General features: G+C 58.4%; 5 protein-coding genes across 5 annotated transcripts; 2 read left to right on the plus strand and 3 right to left on the minus strand.

The window, feature by feature from the left end:
* Positions 1–326: 326 nt before the first annotated feature.
* TIM21 (mitochondrial import inner membrane translocase subunit tim21) lies at positions 327–1220 on the minus strand (the record flags this gene model as incomplete). The annotated part of the gene is made up of 4 exons (XM_028638276.1): positions 327–518; positions 573–627; positions 681–865; positions 954–1220. The coding sequence occupies 4 exons, from the start codon at positions 1218–1220 to the stop codon at positions 327–329; spliced, it is 699 nt and encodes a 232-aa protein (XP_028490362.1).
* A 428-nt stretch (positions 1221–1648) lies between these two features.
* On the plus strand, positions 1649–3413 carry GLO3 (glyoxalase; the record flags this gene model as incomplete). Its single annotated transcript, XM_028638277.1, has 5 exons — positions 1649–1720; positions 1789–1924; positions 1989–2172; positions 2268–2986; positions 3076–3413. 5 exons carry the CDS (start codon positions 1649–1651, stop codon positions 3411–3413), a joined length of 1449 nt encoding a protein of 482 aa, XP_028490363.1.
* Positions 3414–3977: 564 nt separating this feature from the next.
* On the minus strand, positions 3978–5384 carry D7B24_004102 (uncharacterized protein; the record flags this gene model as incomplete). The annotated part of the gene is made up of 3 exons (XM_028638278.1): positions 3978–4824; positions 4964–5225; positions 5372–5384. The coding sequence occupies 3 exons, from the start codon at positions 5382–5384 to the stop codon at positions 3978–3980; spliced, it is 1122 nt and encodes a 373-aa protein (XP_028490364.1).
* An 886-nt stretch (positions 5385–6270) lies between these two features.
* Positions 6271–8131, plus strand: FOL1 (trifunctional dihydropteroate synthetase; the record flags this gene model as incomplete). The annotated part of the gene is made up of 3 exons (XM_028638279.1): positions 6271–6783; positions 6860–7068; positions 7159–8131. 3 exons carry the CDS (start codon positions 6271–6273, stop codon positions 8129–8131), a joined length of 1695 nt encoding a protein of 564 aa, XP_028490365.1.
* A 5281-nt stretch (positions 8132–13412) lies between these two features.
* NDT80 (meiosis-specific transcription factor ndt80) lies at positions 13413–15994 on the minus strand (the record flags this gene model as incomplete). Its single annotated transcript, XM_028638280.1, has 3 exons — positions 13413–14925; positions 15762–15835; positions 15946–15994. Coding segments are annotated over 3 exons (1636 nt in total), but the record flags the coding sequence as incomplete, so codon positions are not given.
* Positions 15995–16394: the final 400 nt, after the last annotated feature.

Consider the following 16394-nt stretch of genomic DNA (forward strand, 5'->3'; position numbering starts at 1 on the left):
CTCCTGTTCAAATCATCTAGTACATCCTGCACATGCTCAGCCGCAAGAGCTTGAGCCAAGTTTTGGAGGCAAGAAGTTGGCTTCCAAAGACGTGTCTCTCTTCTGAACTGCGACCTTTTGGGTGTTACTGTAGGAGAAAAGAAACTGGAATGAGTGGGCGTCATGAACTGACTCCTGAGCCCGGCAAGACACTCGTGCCAACCCAGTCTCTGATTCTCAATCGTGTTGATATTGATACACCCTCATCCTACATAAGTCCTCATCCTACGTACGTGGTCCATGTCACACGACTTCAATACCTCGAGATGCAGGTCTCGTTCGCACAATCAGCCCCAGTTGATGCCCAAAAACTTGACCTTTGACTTGTTGGGGTTATTGGGATCGGTATCGGCGTTCTCCAGGTAGATTCTCTGGTGACCGCGAACATCTAGATAGAGATACTTGTAGTCATAGGAGCTCTGACCTGCTGGCCTGATCATGTGGATATGCACATGGCCGGTGTTCAGGGGCCCTTCGACCTGGACACTGTTAGTTTGATTTTCGGAAGCCATACGAGAACAGACCCAACGTACGTAGAACTTCATTTGGAAGTGATCGTTGCCCTTGGCATCCTTGTGCTCTGACGACCTGGAAACAATCAGTTTGGGGGTCGACCACAGTGGTGCACCAAATCAACATACGCCAGAGGACGCGAGCGCCGCCACTTGTTCATGGTTTCTTCTCCGTGCGCCATGATCTTCTTCGCATCGCCGAGAAGCTCGAGGCACCTCGGATCCTTCTTGATCCTGTCAGTCGCGAGGTTAAAGTAGACTGTCTTGCTGTTGGGAGAAAAGACGTCGGTGTATAGCACATAGCCTACACCACCCTGGCGCCGTGTCAGTTCTCGTGCCCAACCAAGCGACAAGGGAAGGCCCAGCAGGCTCAGGGCCATCGATGGGCACAGAAAGACGAACCGTCAAGACTAGACCCGCGATGATCATGCCAAAGTTGAAGCTCTGCTGCGTGGCCCTGCCCGCCTTCTCGGCAGCAGAGAGCTTCGACCACGGCACATGTCCGTCGTCGTTGAAGGGTGTCACTCGTCTCCTCTTGGGTTCCTGCGGGGTGGTGCCGAGGCCGGTCTGCGTCGCATAGTATCGTTGGATGAGGAATGATCGCAATTGGGGGGCGTGGCTGATGGTGGTCGGCGTGCGGGTCGCGAGCGCGCTGGTGGGAATCTTCATCCTGGCGAGAGGGCGGCGGCCATTGTTCAACGGCACCGAGACTGATAAATAGGCGTTTGAGCTTCGAGGTGCGAAGCTACATGGACGTCGGATTCACGAGCTGCGACAAGCTCCACGGGCAGAGAACGGAAAGGTCGTGACCGCCTTTGGCAGAACCCGCCATGTGGAGAGGCAGAAGGCGCTAGTGTCGCATGCGGTTAGTGCGGCCCCTACATGCCACTTCTCGACATTCAGTTGCCCCCCCCACCCCTTGCCGTCAGGACAGGAGCAACTCCTGAACTTGGGACACGAACGCGATCACGATATCATCTCTTGATCTCTCCGCGACGCACGAGTGACAGCAGAATAGTTCGGCTGTCGGCGACCCAGGAAAAACCTCGAACCACCGACAAACTCGATCTGATACTGGCCAAAGCCTCACCGCCATCATGAGTGCCCTGGCTTCGAAGCAGGAGTCGCAGAAGATCTTCGAGAAATTGAAGACGAAGCAGGCCAACAAGGTAAGGCCTCACACAGCATGCTACTTGTCGCGTGGGTACCAGTCTGACTGACACGCTTCCTCACATAGGTCTGCTTCGACTGTGGCTCCAAGCACCCTACCTGGACCTCTGTCCCCTTCGGCATCTACCTCTGCCTCGACTGCTCCTCGAATCACCGCAACCTCGGTGTGCACATTTCCTTTGTCCGCTCGACCAACCTCGACCGTACGTCTCGCGTCCAATACCACACTCGCTCTTCGAGGAGAAACCTAGACTAACGCGCCTCTAGAGTGGCAATGGGAGCAGCTGCGCATGATGAAGGTCGGCGGCAACGAGTCTGCGACCAAGTTCTTCCAGCAGAACGGCGGCACCGCAGCACTCAACAGCAAAGACTCCAAGACCAAGTACCAGTCGAGCGCCGCTGTCAAGTACAAAGAGGAGCTCAAGAGGCGAGCGGCAAGGGATGCTAAGGAGTACGCGACACCCAGAACCATCCCTCTTCTCCAGGGATACTCCCCCTTTTTTTTTTTGGGAGGGGGTCATGCTGACACGTGCTTTTTCTCTCCAGATACCCCCACGAGGTGGTCATCACCGACGCCGTCGAGGAGAACGGCAGCGCCACGCCCTCGGGTGCCGATGAAGACGACTTCTTCTCCTCCTGGGACAAGCCCGCCATCAAGAAGCCGACGCCGCCCATCTCGCGCACGAGCACGCCGCCCGTCATCGGCCGCACCTCGTCTCCGCTGTCGGCCGGCGGCCTCTCCGCGCCCAAGGACATCTCGCGCTCCGCCTCGCCCCTCGCCAAGCCCGACGGCAGCGCCGCTGCCGCCAAGCCGGCCGCCAGCCGCATCACCTCCTCGGCGGCCCTGCGCAAGACGACGACGACGACCAGCGGCCCCCGCAAGGCCAGCGTCCTCGGCGCGAAGAAGGTGCCCAAGCTTGGCGCTAAGAAGGTGACGGCCGACCTCATCGACTTTGACGAAGCTGAGAAGAAGGCCAAGGAGGAGGCCGAACGTATCGAGAAGCTGGGCTACGATCCCGAGGCCGAGGAGGAGGCTGAGAAGGCCAAGGTCATCAAGCCCGAGCCCAGCCTCGCCTCGCCCGCCGTGCCCAAGGGCGACTACGGCTCCTCGAGCCACACCCGGCAAAAGTCCGAGACGGAGCGCCTCGGCATGGGCATGCAGAGGCTCGGCTTCGGCCAGGTCGGCGGCGGCAACAAGGCGGCGCCCGCCAAGAAGGCGGCCACGGGCTTTGGCTCTGTGGGCCCCATCAAGGCTGCTGCAGAAGGTGAGTCTCCGTTCTCTCTGCGCCTCGGTTCCCGTCACACGTCTTGCCGTCCCGCTGTCTTTCGTTGCATGTTAACCCGTTCCCACCAGATCAAGACGAGACGTACGCGCGCAGCAAGTTTGGCGGCCAAAAGGGCATCTCCTCGGACGAGTTCTTCGGCAAGGGCTCCTTCGACCCGAACCAGCAGGCCGAGGCCAAGACGCGCCTGCAGGGCTTCGAGGGCGCGTCGGCCATCTCGTCCAACGCCTACTTTGGCCGCCCCGAGGACGAGCCCGCCGAGGAGTACGGCGACCTCGAGTCGGCGGCCAAGGACTTTGTCCGCAAGTTTGGCATCACGGCCGGCGACGACCTCGAGAACCTCAGCAACATGGCCGGCGAGGTCGGCGGACGGCTGCAGGGCGCCATTCGCGCGTACCTCGGCAGCTGAGCGGTGTTTGCACCGCGCGTCTTGTGCGGTAGAGGGGGGAGGAGATGGGTCAACGTACGGATGCTGGGATGCAGAGAGAGGGAGAGATGAAAAGGGGGGCATGTGAAGGCGGGAGGCGCGGCAGCATAGTTCCTTTAATGAGAGACGTGTTTACTTGTCCCAGGCTGGCTTTTCTGGTGGGCTGCGTACGGGCTGCGCTGAGAGACAGAAGCTTAAGAAACGGACTACGGCAGCAGTGGTCATATGGTGGTGCGTTAGGCGGAGAGGAGAGGAGGCACAAACAGAAAAACGAGGCCAGCACGGGTCATGAAAACGGGAAGAATGCTCCTTATTGCCAAATGTTCGCTTCTCCACACGCTCACGGAGAAGACGACAAGCGGAACAGCAAAAGGAGGATGACGATGATTTTCATAATTTGTTTGTGATTCATTCGAGTGTACAAGTCTTTACTATGCAAGTCATATCATACCACACGGGCTTCGTCTAGATCTCTCTCTCTCTCTCTCTCTCTTGCTTTCCTGCGGTTCATTCGAGCGACACCCTTTATCTTTCCCCCTCGGCAACTTACAGCTTCGCGACGACCATCTGCTGGCCCTTGTTTATCCACGCAACACCGTCGTTGACGAGCTCGTCGACGACAGCCTTGGCGGGAAGCTGCTTGTTGACGACGGCGGCGGCCTTGCCCATGAGGAAGGGGCGGTACTGGTCGAGAGGGTCCTCGTCATCGTCCTCCTCCGTGTTGGCGGCGGTCTGGATGGCGGCGCCCTTGACGGGCTCGCCGTTCATGATCTTCTCGAGGTCAGCCTCGTAGGGGATGGTGCCCTTGGCGGCGAGGTCGCGCATCTCCTGCTGGCGCTCCGTCTCCCAGTTGTTGATGTAGGGGTTGTTGCGGACGCGCATGGGGCGGCCGGTGAAGATGATGGTCCTGACATTGTCGTCGTGGCCAGCCGTCTGGACGGCCTCCTTGTGGGCCTTGGGGGCACCGGCCTCGTCGGTGAGGATGAAGCGGGTGCCGACCCAGACGCCGCTGGCGCCGAGCATGAGGGCGGCGGCGAGGGTCTGGCCGTTGTAGATGCCGCCGGCGGCGACGACCTGGACGGGGCCGCCGGTGACGGGGGACTTGTGGCCCTTGACGAGGTCGACAACGGCGGGGATGAGGACGGTCGTGGGGACGTCACCGGTGTGGCCGCCACCCTCGCCACCCTGGGCGCAGATGATGTCGACGCCGAGCTCCAGGCACTTCTTGACGTGCTTGGGGTGGCCGATCATGTTCATGTAGACAATGCCGGCGGCGTGGAGCCTGTCGACGACGTGCTTGGGGGGCACACCAACGGCAGAGACGAAGAGCTTGGCGCCAGACTCGATGATGATGTCAACGAGGCCGTCGAGCTTGCCCTTGGTGTAGTCGTAGCTGGAGAGAAAGGGCGAGGTCAGCGGGGTTGCGCCATGGCCTGGGGTGTGGAGAGGGGGGGGCAAGAAAGAGAGAGAGAGAGAGAGAGCGCCCGGCACGTGCCAGTGCCAAGCGTCAGCGGCGAGGGAGCATTGCTTACTTGGTCTTGCGCGCGCTGCCACCAACCTGGGGCAGCAGCAGGTCGACGCCGAAGGGAGCGTTCTTGTCCGTCAGGTGCTCCTTGAGCTCGGCGATCTGGTCCTTGAGCATCTCGGGGGTGTAGCCGACACCACCAATGACGCCCATGCCGCCGGCGTTGGTGACGGCGGCAGCCAGCTTGGGGCCAGCGGCGACGTTCATGCCGGCGAGCAGGATGGGGTGGTTGATCTTGAAAAGATCGGTGATGGGGGTGCGGATCTTCTCTGTTGGGGACGAAACTCGTGTCAGCGCGCTGTTCTTCTTGCTCGACTTTGTGTCTTGTTGCTCTCCATCGCAAGAGGGTGGGAGGCGAAGGGTTTCTGGCCCATCCTGCCAAACTCGCGCATGTGACAGTGGGTGTGGCACTTACGAGGAGACGCCATTGTGTCTGATTTTTGGAGGTGGGGGAGGGGGGCGAGAGATGGGTGATGGGTATCTGGAGGATCAAATAACAAAGATGGCTCTGTGTGCAATGAAGACAGAGAGGATCGCTGAGAAGAATGCGGGAGGAGGGTTGAAAAATGGAAAGAGAGGTGGTTGTTGGCGGGAAAGAAAGACGAGGAAGGATCTCGGAGGATGGTTTCTGTTTAAAGGGCGTCACCAGGACGGCGGGCGCGGCACTCGTGTCGAATGACGGCCGCGGTCGCTGCTCTGTCCTGCTGCATTCCCCCACAGTTGGACCTCAGCCGAGCCGAGGCTCACCTGTGATCTCTGGGGCTATGCCGCAAACAGCATGGCGTGAACCCGGTTGAGATCTGGGGAAAGTTGCCGAGGGACGAATGTGCGCGTGGCCTGGTTCTGGAGGCTTGGAGTTTGGAGGTCTCGAGATCTGGAGGGGGGGTCGCAAGGATCGAACGGCGCGGGGAAACGCAAACGAGACATGATAAACCTTCTTTCGAGGAACATGGCGAGAATGCAGTGCCCATGTTGCATCTTCTCAAATCAAGCTTCTTTTCCTCCCGTCCCAAGGACCGACCAGGGAAAGGCAAAGGCCCAGTGTGCCTGGCACCTGGCATTTGACGACTGGCACCCGGTGTTTGACACCTGGCACCGGCACCGCAACCGCACACGGCAACCCAAAGATGACTAAGATGCACGAGCTCGTATTGCTGACTATCACGGTTAACAATCAATGCAACATGTCCCAATTCGATTATCCAATCCCCTCCAGACATCGCAGATTCTCAAGCGAATTGCGCCCGCTGAAAAAAAAAATCAAGCGCTGAGAGGCAGGTCGAGGTCCATCCCAAGAAGTGAGGGGAGTCGACCATGAAATCACTCACCTCTTTTGCCTCCACTCTGCATAGGGGCTGCTCCCAGTCAGCCGCGCTCCGCCATGTCCGCTGCCCTCACCAGGTGTCCATTGCCGTCTGCCGTAACGCTCCCCGTCGACACCACTTCACCAAGCACGCCTGGCCAGTAGCCAAAAACACGACGACTACCACCACGGCCGCGTTCGGCCCCACCGCGGACACGTCGGCGGCGCCTGAGCCCGGCAGGACCAAGCACATCAAGACGAGCAGCTCCGTCATGGAGGACGACGGCAGACCCGTCGCCGGCTGCGGCTGCGGCCGTCGCACCTCCGCCGGCCCCGCTGAGCCCAAGACCGTCACGGCCTACATTGCCCTCGGCAGCAACCTCGGCGACCGGGTCGGCTGGATCGAGAAGGCCTGTCGTGAGATGGATGACCGCGGCGTCCGCGTGACGAGGACCAGCAGCCTGTGGGAGACGGAGCCCATGTACGTCCTAGAGCAAGATAGATTCGTCAATGGAGCATGTGAGGTTCGTCTGCCTGCTGTTGGGAGAGCTGGCCCCCCGTGTGAAAAATCATTCTCTGTTTGCTCAACTCTATGAACAGGTCGAGACAAAGTTGGAGCCCCTCGCCCTGCTGGACGTACTGCAGGATATTGAGAGGACGCTGGGTCGACAAAAGTTCATCGACAAGGGGCCCCGGAACATCGACCTCGACATTCTTCTGTACGGTGATGAGACGATCAGTCATGACCGTCTCACCGTCCCTCACGTCGGCATTCCCGAAAGGGAGTTTGTGCTGCGACCACTTGCCGAGTATGTCCTGAACCCTCTCGTTGCCCCCAAGAATGCATCATTCTCAAGCACGCCTGGAGAGAGACACACCGGCGGCTGACAATGATCTAGACTCATCCCCGCCAAACCTCTCTACGCCTCAAACCCCTGGAAGCTCACCCAGGACTACCTCAATGAGCTCACCCCCTCTCATCCGCCTCTTTCCCCCCTGACGCCCCTCGCGCCGGCGCCGGCGCCCTTCATCACGGCCCTCACGCCGACCCGCAAAACACATGTCATGGCCATCGTCAACATCACCCCCGACTCTTTCTCAGATGGCGGCGTTCACACCTCGATATCCCTGCCGGACACTCTCCTTGCCGCTCACGCCGCCGGTGCCACCATGATCGACATTGGCGGCCAGTCCTCAGCCCCGGGTCGCCCCGACGTGTCGGCCGAGGAGGAGATCGCGCGCGTCGTTCCGGCCATCCGTCTCGTCCGCTCCATCCCTGAGCTCGCCCACCTCCCCATCAGCATCGATACGTACCGCGCCCCCGTCGCCGAGGCTGCCCTCGCTGCAGGCGCCGACTTTGTCAACGACATATCCGCCGGCCAGCTAGACCGCGACATGCTGCCCCTCGTCGCCCGCGCCGGCGCCACCGTCTGCCTCATGCACATGCGCGGCACCCCACAGACCATGTCTTCTCTGAACGACTACCCCGACGGCCTCATCCCCACCGTCGCCCGCGAGCTCCTTGAGCGCGTCGCCGAGGCCGAGGCTGCCGGTATCCGCCGCTGGCGCATTGTGCTCGACCCCGGCCTCGGCTTCGCCAAGGTGGGCGAGCAGAACCTCGAGCTCCTGAGCCGACTGCCCGAGCTGCGGGCCTGGCCCGGCCTCGAGGGCTTTCCCTGGCTCGTCGGCTCTAGCCGCAAGAGCTTCATCGGCCGCGTCACTGGCGTCCCCAAGGCCGAAGAGCGCATCTGGGGCACCGCCGCCACCGTCGCCGCGGCCGTCTCTGGCGGCGCCGACGTCGTGCGGGTTCATGACGCTGTCGAGATGTGCCAGGTCGTCAGAATGTCGGATGCCATCTTTCGAAGGAGATGAGGTCGCATCTTAACATAGAGAGAGTGCGGCCGTTACATGTATCATAGAGAGACTACTATACCTGGTGGCAAAAGTTCAGTCAATTACCACATTTTAACCGTGTCAAGGCGAACGACTTCGCAACGCCGTCAGGGCAAGCCCCCCGTGTCTGTCGAAGGAGCGCCTCGAGTATAGTTCAGGTCCGAAGCCAGGTCACACTCAGTTTTGACTTATCACAGTACAGGCCACTAGCCGGTACTGTCGGCAATAAATCTTTTGCAATCCTACACTATGCATCTCAGACCGCATCCGAGGACTGCGAACTCTCGAATGCCTCAAAGAATTCCGACTCAGGTCCATCTCGACGTTCTCGGGTCGAGCATGCTCCGCCTGCCGTCGCTGGAATCCGACGAATGTCAGATGGTCGCAGCCGCCCTCGCTCGAAGGTAAGGATTACACAGCGATGCCTGCAGCTGGTTTGAAGTTCCAAGAACAAAAACGGAAACGGTCAAAAGAAAACCACTCGTGCGACGGCGTCCCAGCAAGATCTTGGTGGCTTTCCCCCGTGCGACTTCATCCCCAAAACCGCAAGATCCTTGCCTGCCGGACTGTACACTGCTCCAACCCGTCAAGGCCACATGCTGTGCTGCCGCACTACCGTGTTGCTAGTGCTGCCCCTCGAACGGCCCTCCTTTCGCCGGCTTCCATCATTGGCAGAGTCATTCTCGTGGACGGGCGCGGCGCTTCCTGTACGACAGGCCACCTAGGTGCCGAAGCACATTCCGGTAGGAACCCGGTCTTGGGCTGTCGCATCATAGGTCTCGACCTGCTAAAGGCTGAGCATGTCTGTCAGGTTGGGCCTTTTGATCATTCGGTCATGCCCTACTGATTTTGAAGCTGAAAGATGGCGAGGTACGAGATATGCAAATCATCCAGTTTGATTACGCCTTCAGTAGAATTCGACAAAACATGTGCGAGCAGGTTGCCAAGTGGCCCTTATGGTTGCTCCAGTCCAGATGCACCTTGGGTCGTCCCCCAAGGATCCCACATGGTCATGGCGAAGCACAACAAGTGGGCCTTCGTGGGTTACATTGCTCTGCGTGAGTAAGTGAGCCACTGGCCCCGTCATCATCCAAGGCTCTGGAAATGAGGCGGGTAAGGAGTAGAACACTGGGTATCTTTCACCCGCCTTCAGCACGGCAGGCAGCCGACGGGAGAGGAGCAAGTCAGCACCCGACTTGGCTTCGCTGATCAGCTCCTGCAAGGCAGATCGCCCAGACCGACCGGATGTTGGATGGTTACACCAGCAGGCTCGCTGACAACCTCTTCTGGTCACCCACAACGCTCAGTCATCATGGCACCAAGGCGCCCTGGCTGGCTCTGTTGGCCTGACACTGGGATAGGGCCCATGGTAAAAGGCTTAGCAAAGTCTCGAGCAGCTGGGACCGGTGAACGTAGAGGAGTCTTGGTATGGCGCCCGGCAGCCGTTGCACTTTGCCTACCCCGGCTATCGATGCACACAACGCTTGCATGAGCTCTGGGACATGGAGGTGTGGGAGGGCCATCGCAGTAGCAGCGTGTCTCCACGTCCACACGCTCGCGACACCGGTTTCGACAAGCAAAAAAAGGACTCCCAGTCAGGGGTCGGGGACCCCGCGGCAACGCCAGACCGGTGTAGGTCAAAGGTCTTGTTGCCCGGCTCGAAACACTGGCGTCAGGTCCAGGTGAGCCTTTGACGTTGCCAAGGCCTTCGTCAGTGGCATGGGTGGGAGGAGCCGCGAGGCGTTGATGTGCGTGGTCTCGGGCCCAGTCCCAAATCAAACGCATGTGCTCGTGTTGTCCTGGTGAGGGCGATGCCTTTCCCCGGCCTGCATTGTTTCTGCTGCGTGGTGCTGTCTAGCACGGTGCTGCACATGCTGGGATCATGGAGCCAATCCCAATGCGTAGCGGCTCCCGATCGGACAAGCCACAACGCCATGGTTGTGACGGTTATCGGAAGCACGGCTGGCCATGGCGAGTCGATGAGGCGTATTCACCTTGTTCCGACTGTGCCTGTGAAGGTGAGGACGGCCAACCAGTCAGCTTTTGCACGGTCCAGGTGGATGAGCAGCCCTCCACACCGCCGTCGACGGAGTGGGCTCTAGGGGGCGTCTGGCTAGCTTGTCGCCACAGGATTCTTCCGATTGGGCCTCAGAGGCAAGAGGAGATGCAGGCCGTGAGCGACGATGTCCCGGGCGGTCGGCATGGACGAGAGTGCCAGTGTTGGTTACCCATGTGGACAATGGATCTGTTGGGTTGAAGGCGAATAACGGTCCACGTCTGCGTTCCGCACTTTCTCACGCGCGATGGCAGCAGGCACACTTGCATCATAAGGTGCCAAAGGTTGGTTGGTCGGCATGCGGTGAGACATACCGAGAGATGGGGGATGGCTAATGGGCTGGCCATCTGGCTGAGACAGCAGGATTGGAGAAGACGTAAATGTGTAAGGCTGAGCAATGACGGTTCGTGAAACGGACGCCCGAGGATTGTCGCGTGCGGAACGATGTTTCTGTCAGGCGTGCCACTGACGCAGTCTACTGGGGTCACTGACGAATACAGCACTCGACGTTGAGTGGGTCCGTGTGCAGGATGTCCGTGTTTGAAAAGAAGGAAAAGCAAGTCGACCGAGCTGTTTCGCCCGACAAAGGTTACAGAGGCGCTGGCTGACGAGACTCGGTGGTGTTGATGCAGGCCACGACACTCACGATGCTGTGGTGACTTCCGAGCAGCTCGGCGGAGAAACCCTCAAGTAGTGCGCCGTGTCTGTCGTCGTAGATTCCGACGCGTGACCGGTGGTCCAGGGACGATGGAGCTGGACTTTAGGGCGACAGGGGTTACATGCGCTGCGAACGAGACGAAATCGTTGGGGGCCGTGGCACGTCTTTTGCCTGAGGCGAGGCCAGAGACGAGGGTATGGAGGTACGGAAAGGTACTTGGTGGTTCTTCTGAGGTTCCTGACAGCGGGAGAGTCGGGCTGGACCGTCAGCACGAGCCTCTTCCATTCGGGACGACTTGGGAGGGTTGACGCACGCCTCTCATCTATCTGTTGGGCTTCGGTCTGGCCCTACATTGGGATTCGCCTGCTTCCCCTATTAGTGATGATTTCGGCATGCGAGGGACCGCGATGGGCCAGAGTTCATTTGAGGAGATGGTCTCACGCCTAACATCAGGTGCTCCCCTGGTGCGTGTGAGTATTGTGCACCCGGCTTGTGTGTGGGAAGGCTGGGCAATGCATCTCGCGGCTTGGACCTAGCTGAGGCAGGTACCTGGTCAGGTAAGGTAGGTAGGTGCAAGAGAACGGCTGTGAGTGGGGGTAGACTGCCACTTGGTCAGGAAGGCCTGGTCACGCTGGGCCTGCGGCGACGGGAAGTAAGGGACGGGCGCGACCACCTCACGGGCAGCCAGAGAAGGCGCAAAATAGCGCTCTTGCACCTGGCTTCCAAGGCCTAGCCACCACGCCATCGAGTTTTCTAGGCAAGCGTGTCCGCTCTTTAGAGGCATTGACCAAGACAGCTGACAGGGCAGTCACAGGCCACAGTGCTGTCCCTCTTTCCCGTCTCGCTCGCCTTTGTTCTGTTCACTTGCTGTGCCTTCTTCCTGTCGCCTGCTACACGATACCTCGTTCTTGCCCAACTCTTGCCTCCTCCCCTCCCGAGGATGATGCTCCTTCCCTCAAGTGGACCCTCCCCTTTCCCCTTCCTCTTCCTCCACATATGATCATCCGCTCAGGCAGTCATCGATCATCGATCATCGAGTGAGGTGAGAGCTCTGAGTCAAAATGCTCCGAGTCAATCCGGAGCCGCGCCCGGATTTTGACAAGTGCGAAAACCTTAATTGAACATCCTGCAGTCCCGCCCGTATTTCTCCTTTGCGGCCTTCCAAAGTCATCTGATGAGTTGTGAGTATGCGTGAGCAATGTCTTCTGCGTGTTATGGCTTCTCCCGCAACGTATTGCGGCTTGATTCGACTCAGAGATCACCGGGCACAATCGCCCAGGGTCGTTGTCTGACCGAATAGGTGCTCGCTGCGATGCCTCACCCCCTGTCACGGATGTATGCGACCTGTAGTTGCAAGCCCTCGGGACAGCTACCGGGTCTCGCAGCGAGAAGCAAGCGAGCCAACGACTCTAGGCCATCGCCCAGGGAACTGTCACTCTCTCAAACCCAGGCTGGAGGGGCACAGTGGCCACAGGCGTATTGACGTGGCCGGCTAAGAGCCCGACTTCCAGTTCGGGGGGCGTCACGGCTGACTTCTGCCATCGCTTTCGAGCAACCAGGGAAATGTCTCACTGAATCGTTTCGCCGGAGGAAAGAGAGGTGAAGCCCTTCGTTTGAGCTGCGAGGGCAAATCGCATCCGGTGCCGCCTGCACATACCGTCCCCCCCTCTCGATGGAGGAGGAAGGCCCTCCGCTTCCCATCTAGCGTCTTCGGGCCCGAAAGCTTGCCTGTCGTGCCCGACGCGAGTCGTTTAGACTGGCTACGCCGCACAGCATGGGACACTTGCCGCAACGACATCGTGATCGAAATTTCCCATGTATGTGAGCCGATGCAACAGAAAATGGCAAAGTCAGTGGTTCGTTGTTAGGAGAAGAGCAAAACGTTCGTTCCTGGCCCGAGATCGAAACATACCATACACCGGCATTGCCCTGCTAATGCGCCTCGGTGCGTGGCTCCTATCCGTTGTCCGCCGACCCATCTTGTTCGTGCTCGTGGCCCACCCACTTGTCACCATCCCTCGTACATCCCCGTCCTCTCCCAGTGCACCAATTCCTTGTTCATACCGACTGTCTGTCCATATTCAACTATCGAGAATGAGAGGAAGAAACCAGAAACGCTAGAAGAGATGGCGACATAGAGTGACTCTACTTCCGGAAGAGCGAGTGACGGATAAAGAAATATAAAACCAGCGCACCCCGGGTATTCACTCTCTTGATATTCTTCGCTCGTTGTCCCGTTACTTCGTTTCAGTTTTCGCGTCCAAATTTCCTCCGAAGCCGTTCCTGCCAGCCCACCGTGTCTCGAGATTAAGAGAAGTTCTTGCCTGTCTTGGTGTCATCCCAGCCAGTGTTGTGACAGGTCTCTCCTTCCTTTTTCTTCCACCGTGATTCGAAGCCACAAGTGACGCCCAAACGCCAGCCATACCCATTCCCATTGTCTTCTTGTGCAGCATCCGGGCCCTTCAGTCGTCTTGAAGATTGTGCTGATCGACGTATGCCGCTATCTTGTACCGAAATCCGGTATCGTGAGACGACCGACCAGGAGACTAAGTGATGTTGGCAATGTTGATGTTGTTTGGTGGCACTGCCGTAGGATAGTAGCCTGTGGAGGTGTTTTTGCCTTCGTACGTGTTACAGCGGTTGCTGACTGCGAGCGGCCCAGGCATGAATCGACCCGATAGGAGGTCCGCCTCGGGATCCCTCTTGAATCTGTCATGCGGTGGCTCGAGGCTGGCTGCCATATGGGGCAGGGCGCCGTCATGCCCATTCCGGTGTGGGTGGAACACGTCGATGCCACCCTTGTCGCCGTGCGGCCCCTCATACATCGGTCCTGGGTAATACTGGTATCCCTTCGTTGTGTCGAGGGGCTTGATATCGTCATGGGGGATCATGGGCTCGTACGCCATTTCATGGTGATGGCGTGCTGGTCCAAACCCGCTCATTCCTCCCCTCGGTTCAAAGTGATGACCGTATGCTGGGCCCATCGACGGCCCGGAAGGAGGGAATTCGGGAGGAATCATCGTTCCGCTACTGAACCCACCCATGCTTCCACCAGAACCGCCCGGTCCACTGCTCGTGCTTCCACGTCTTTCTCCTTGGTAATGCCCGGGGGACCGGCCCCGCACGATCATCTTTGCTGACTTCCGATAAGCAACCCTGACGAATTTCTCGGCTGCTTGTGCGCCGACGTCTGCCCAGAGCTCAATGACGAGGTGGTAGTACTGCTGCGCAGCTCGTCTTTTCCCATTATTCGCCGTGGCCTGCTTGAACTGGATTCTCTCGAAGGTGTGCTCGTTCTGGTATGCATCGCCTGCATGATGGCCGCCGCTGAAAGCATCCGGATACGCCATTCTTGATGGTCCTCCCATGCCGGAATCATGTGCGTACAGCCCGAGAGGATGGTGAACAGGCTGCAGCGGTTTTGGCAGGAGACGAACCTTATCAGGCTTCGCAATAGGCCCCTTGTCTCTTTTCGGTGTATGCTGAACAAGTTCGATGGTGTGGCTGTCATTATCGGCAACGACCGCCGAAATCGACATGGCAAATCCGAAGACATTGAGTGGCTGCTTGGAGCCGAGTTGCTGAAATTGCAAAGACTGGGAAGAATAGTATGGTGACAGGCTGTAAGAACAGATACAAGAGAAGTAATTACGCCTGTAGCACGTCCATTCGCAATCAGACTGGAAGAAGCCCTTGTCGATGTTGCCCTGAATCTCTATCTTGACGGGTAGTGTCCCCGTCGCTGACGACGCATCGGCGTACGAGAGATTGCCCAAAGTGGTGATTGAACTCAGAGGTGGCACGCTGGCCGGGGTCTTCGAAGAGTATTGATCCATTCTAACGGCATTCGTAAAATTGGTGATGGGGCTAGGTGTCGGCGACAGAGGGTGTCGTCTGTTTACAGAGGCTGTAAAGGAAGGAGATCTCGACAAATGCTCAGTCGGCCTCTTGAAGGTCGGAGTGGCTGTCGAATACTGGTCTCGAGTGCTGATCTGGGTCCCAAGGTGCGGCAATGCCGTCGTCCTAGGGCCAAGGGACGAGCCGAGAGGATTGCCGATGCTTTGTGTCGGTTAGCAAGCATTGATCGCACAAGCTGGAGCCAAGGACAGTGGTTCAAAGTGACCAAAGCTGCTCATAGCAAAACCTACTTCGATCCCAAGCGAGGTCGGACGTCGAGGGTATGGTATATGTTAGAGGCGGACGTGTAGAAAGCGCCCCCGTCTGGGGAGTATGGTGTTGTTGTGTTCAAGACTGGCGGATGAAAAAGATTTATCAGTCCAGGCGCCGGTTGAGTTGGGCCGTCTATTGACAGAGAAGCAGCATTGGTATGGTGGTCGTATCTATTACCAGTCAGCTGGGCTGCCCTCAGCTTGATCCTCGCTGCAGGCATGGAAGGTTGAAGGGTTGGGACAGTGAATGTTGTACTGCGACCCCATGCAAGACACAGTGTCGGTGCAACCGACTCGTCCTACTGCCAGCACTGGAGTTGCACAGGGACACGGTATACAGGGTCGGAAGCTGGGAGCCCACACATCGCGGAATGACAGAGACCTCAGTGTCCAGAATCTAGGTAGCACACCCGGTGCCAAAGCAGCTACCCATGAGTTCGCATATCGGCCGCTTGCGTGACTAGGATCGGGGGTTGTAGGTTCGCCGCCTCGTCGGGGAACACCAAGGGGACAATGGAGATGTAGGGCAAAAGAAGATGTCAGGATGTTGTTGGGGTTCCGGGCTTATGCCAGTGAAGTTGTGTCCGGGGGGGGTGAGAAAGGGAGCAGACGTGCAGATGGTGGGCTTTTAAGCCGACAGCAAGGAATAATCCAGTGGCTCCCGTCATTCTCTTACCGCCGGCCAGGCTGGTTATCGAACAAAACCAATAGGAGTTCGGAACTTACGGTATACTATGTCCTTGGTGCTGTATATCCAGATATTCCAGCCCAGGAGGAGCTGGAGATGGCTCATAGTCCGTCTATAGCAACAACACAGGTCAGCCTTCTCAATTCAGATACCTAGATCCGTGGAGATTGCGATCATGCAAGCATTATTCTGCAAGGAGCTATGGTCCAGCCTCTTGTGAACCTGGGTCAGCCCGGCAGGGGTCGTGCGCTTATAGCCCGTTGCAAGCTGGCTGTGACCTGTGAATCACAACGATCCGTTTGTTAGCGAGACTCCTACTGACGGTACAATCATGGACTCGAGCCAGAATTTGAAGCACTGTCAGAGGGCGGTGGGAAGGCTGAGCGTGAGGGCATTGTTCAAGCAGGCTGGCGGCCTGACAAATTAGTGCCGGAGCACTGTGTCCTCGGGGCGAAAGAGTACAACTGAGTACCTCGCAGTCCCCCACTGGTACATGGAACCAGTGCCCGAGAGCAGACCTGTTATACCAGGCACAGACACGAGAGTGCATTCTGAAGGGCAGGCTGCCCTTTCTTGCAGTGCCGTTTCTGGGCAAAGAAGATGATTGGGGAGAAGAGACAGTCTGAGCAAAGCCATTTTGGAACCACAGAAGGCTGCATCTCTGGTGTCTG

The sequence above is a fragment of the Verticillium nonalfalfae genome (genome assembly GCF_003724135.2).
Source record: "Verticillium nonalfalfae strain VnAa140/NRRL 66861 chromosome Unknown scaffold_229, whole genome shotgun sequence".
Classification (NCBI taxonomy): Eukaryota; Fungi; Ascomycota; class Sordariomycetes; order Glomerellales; family Plectosphaerellaceae; genus Verticillium; species Verticillium nonalfalfae.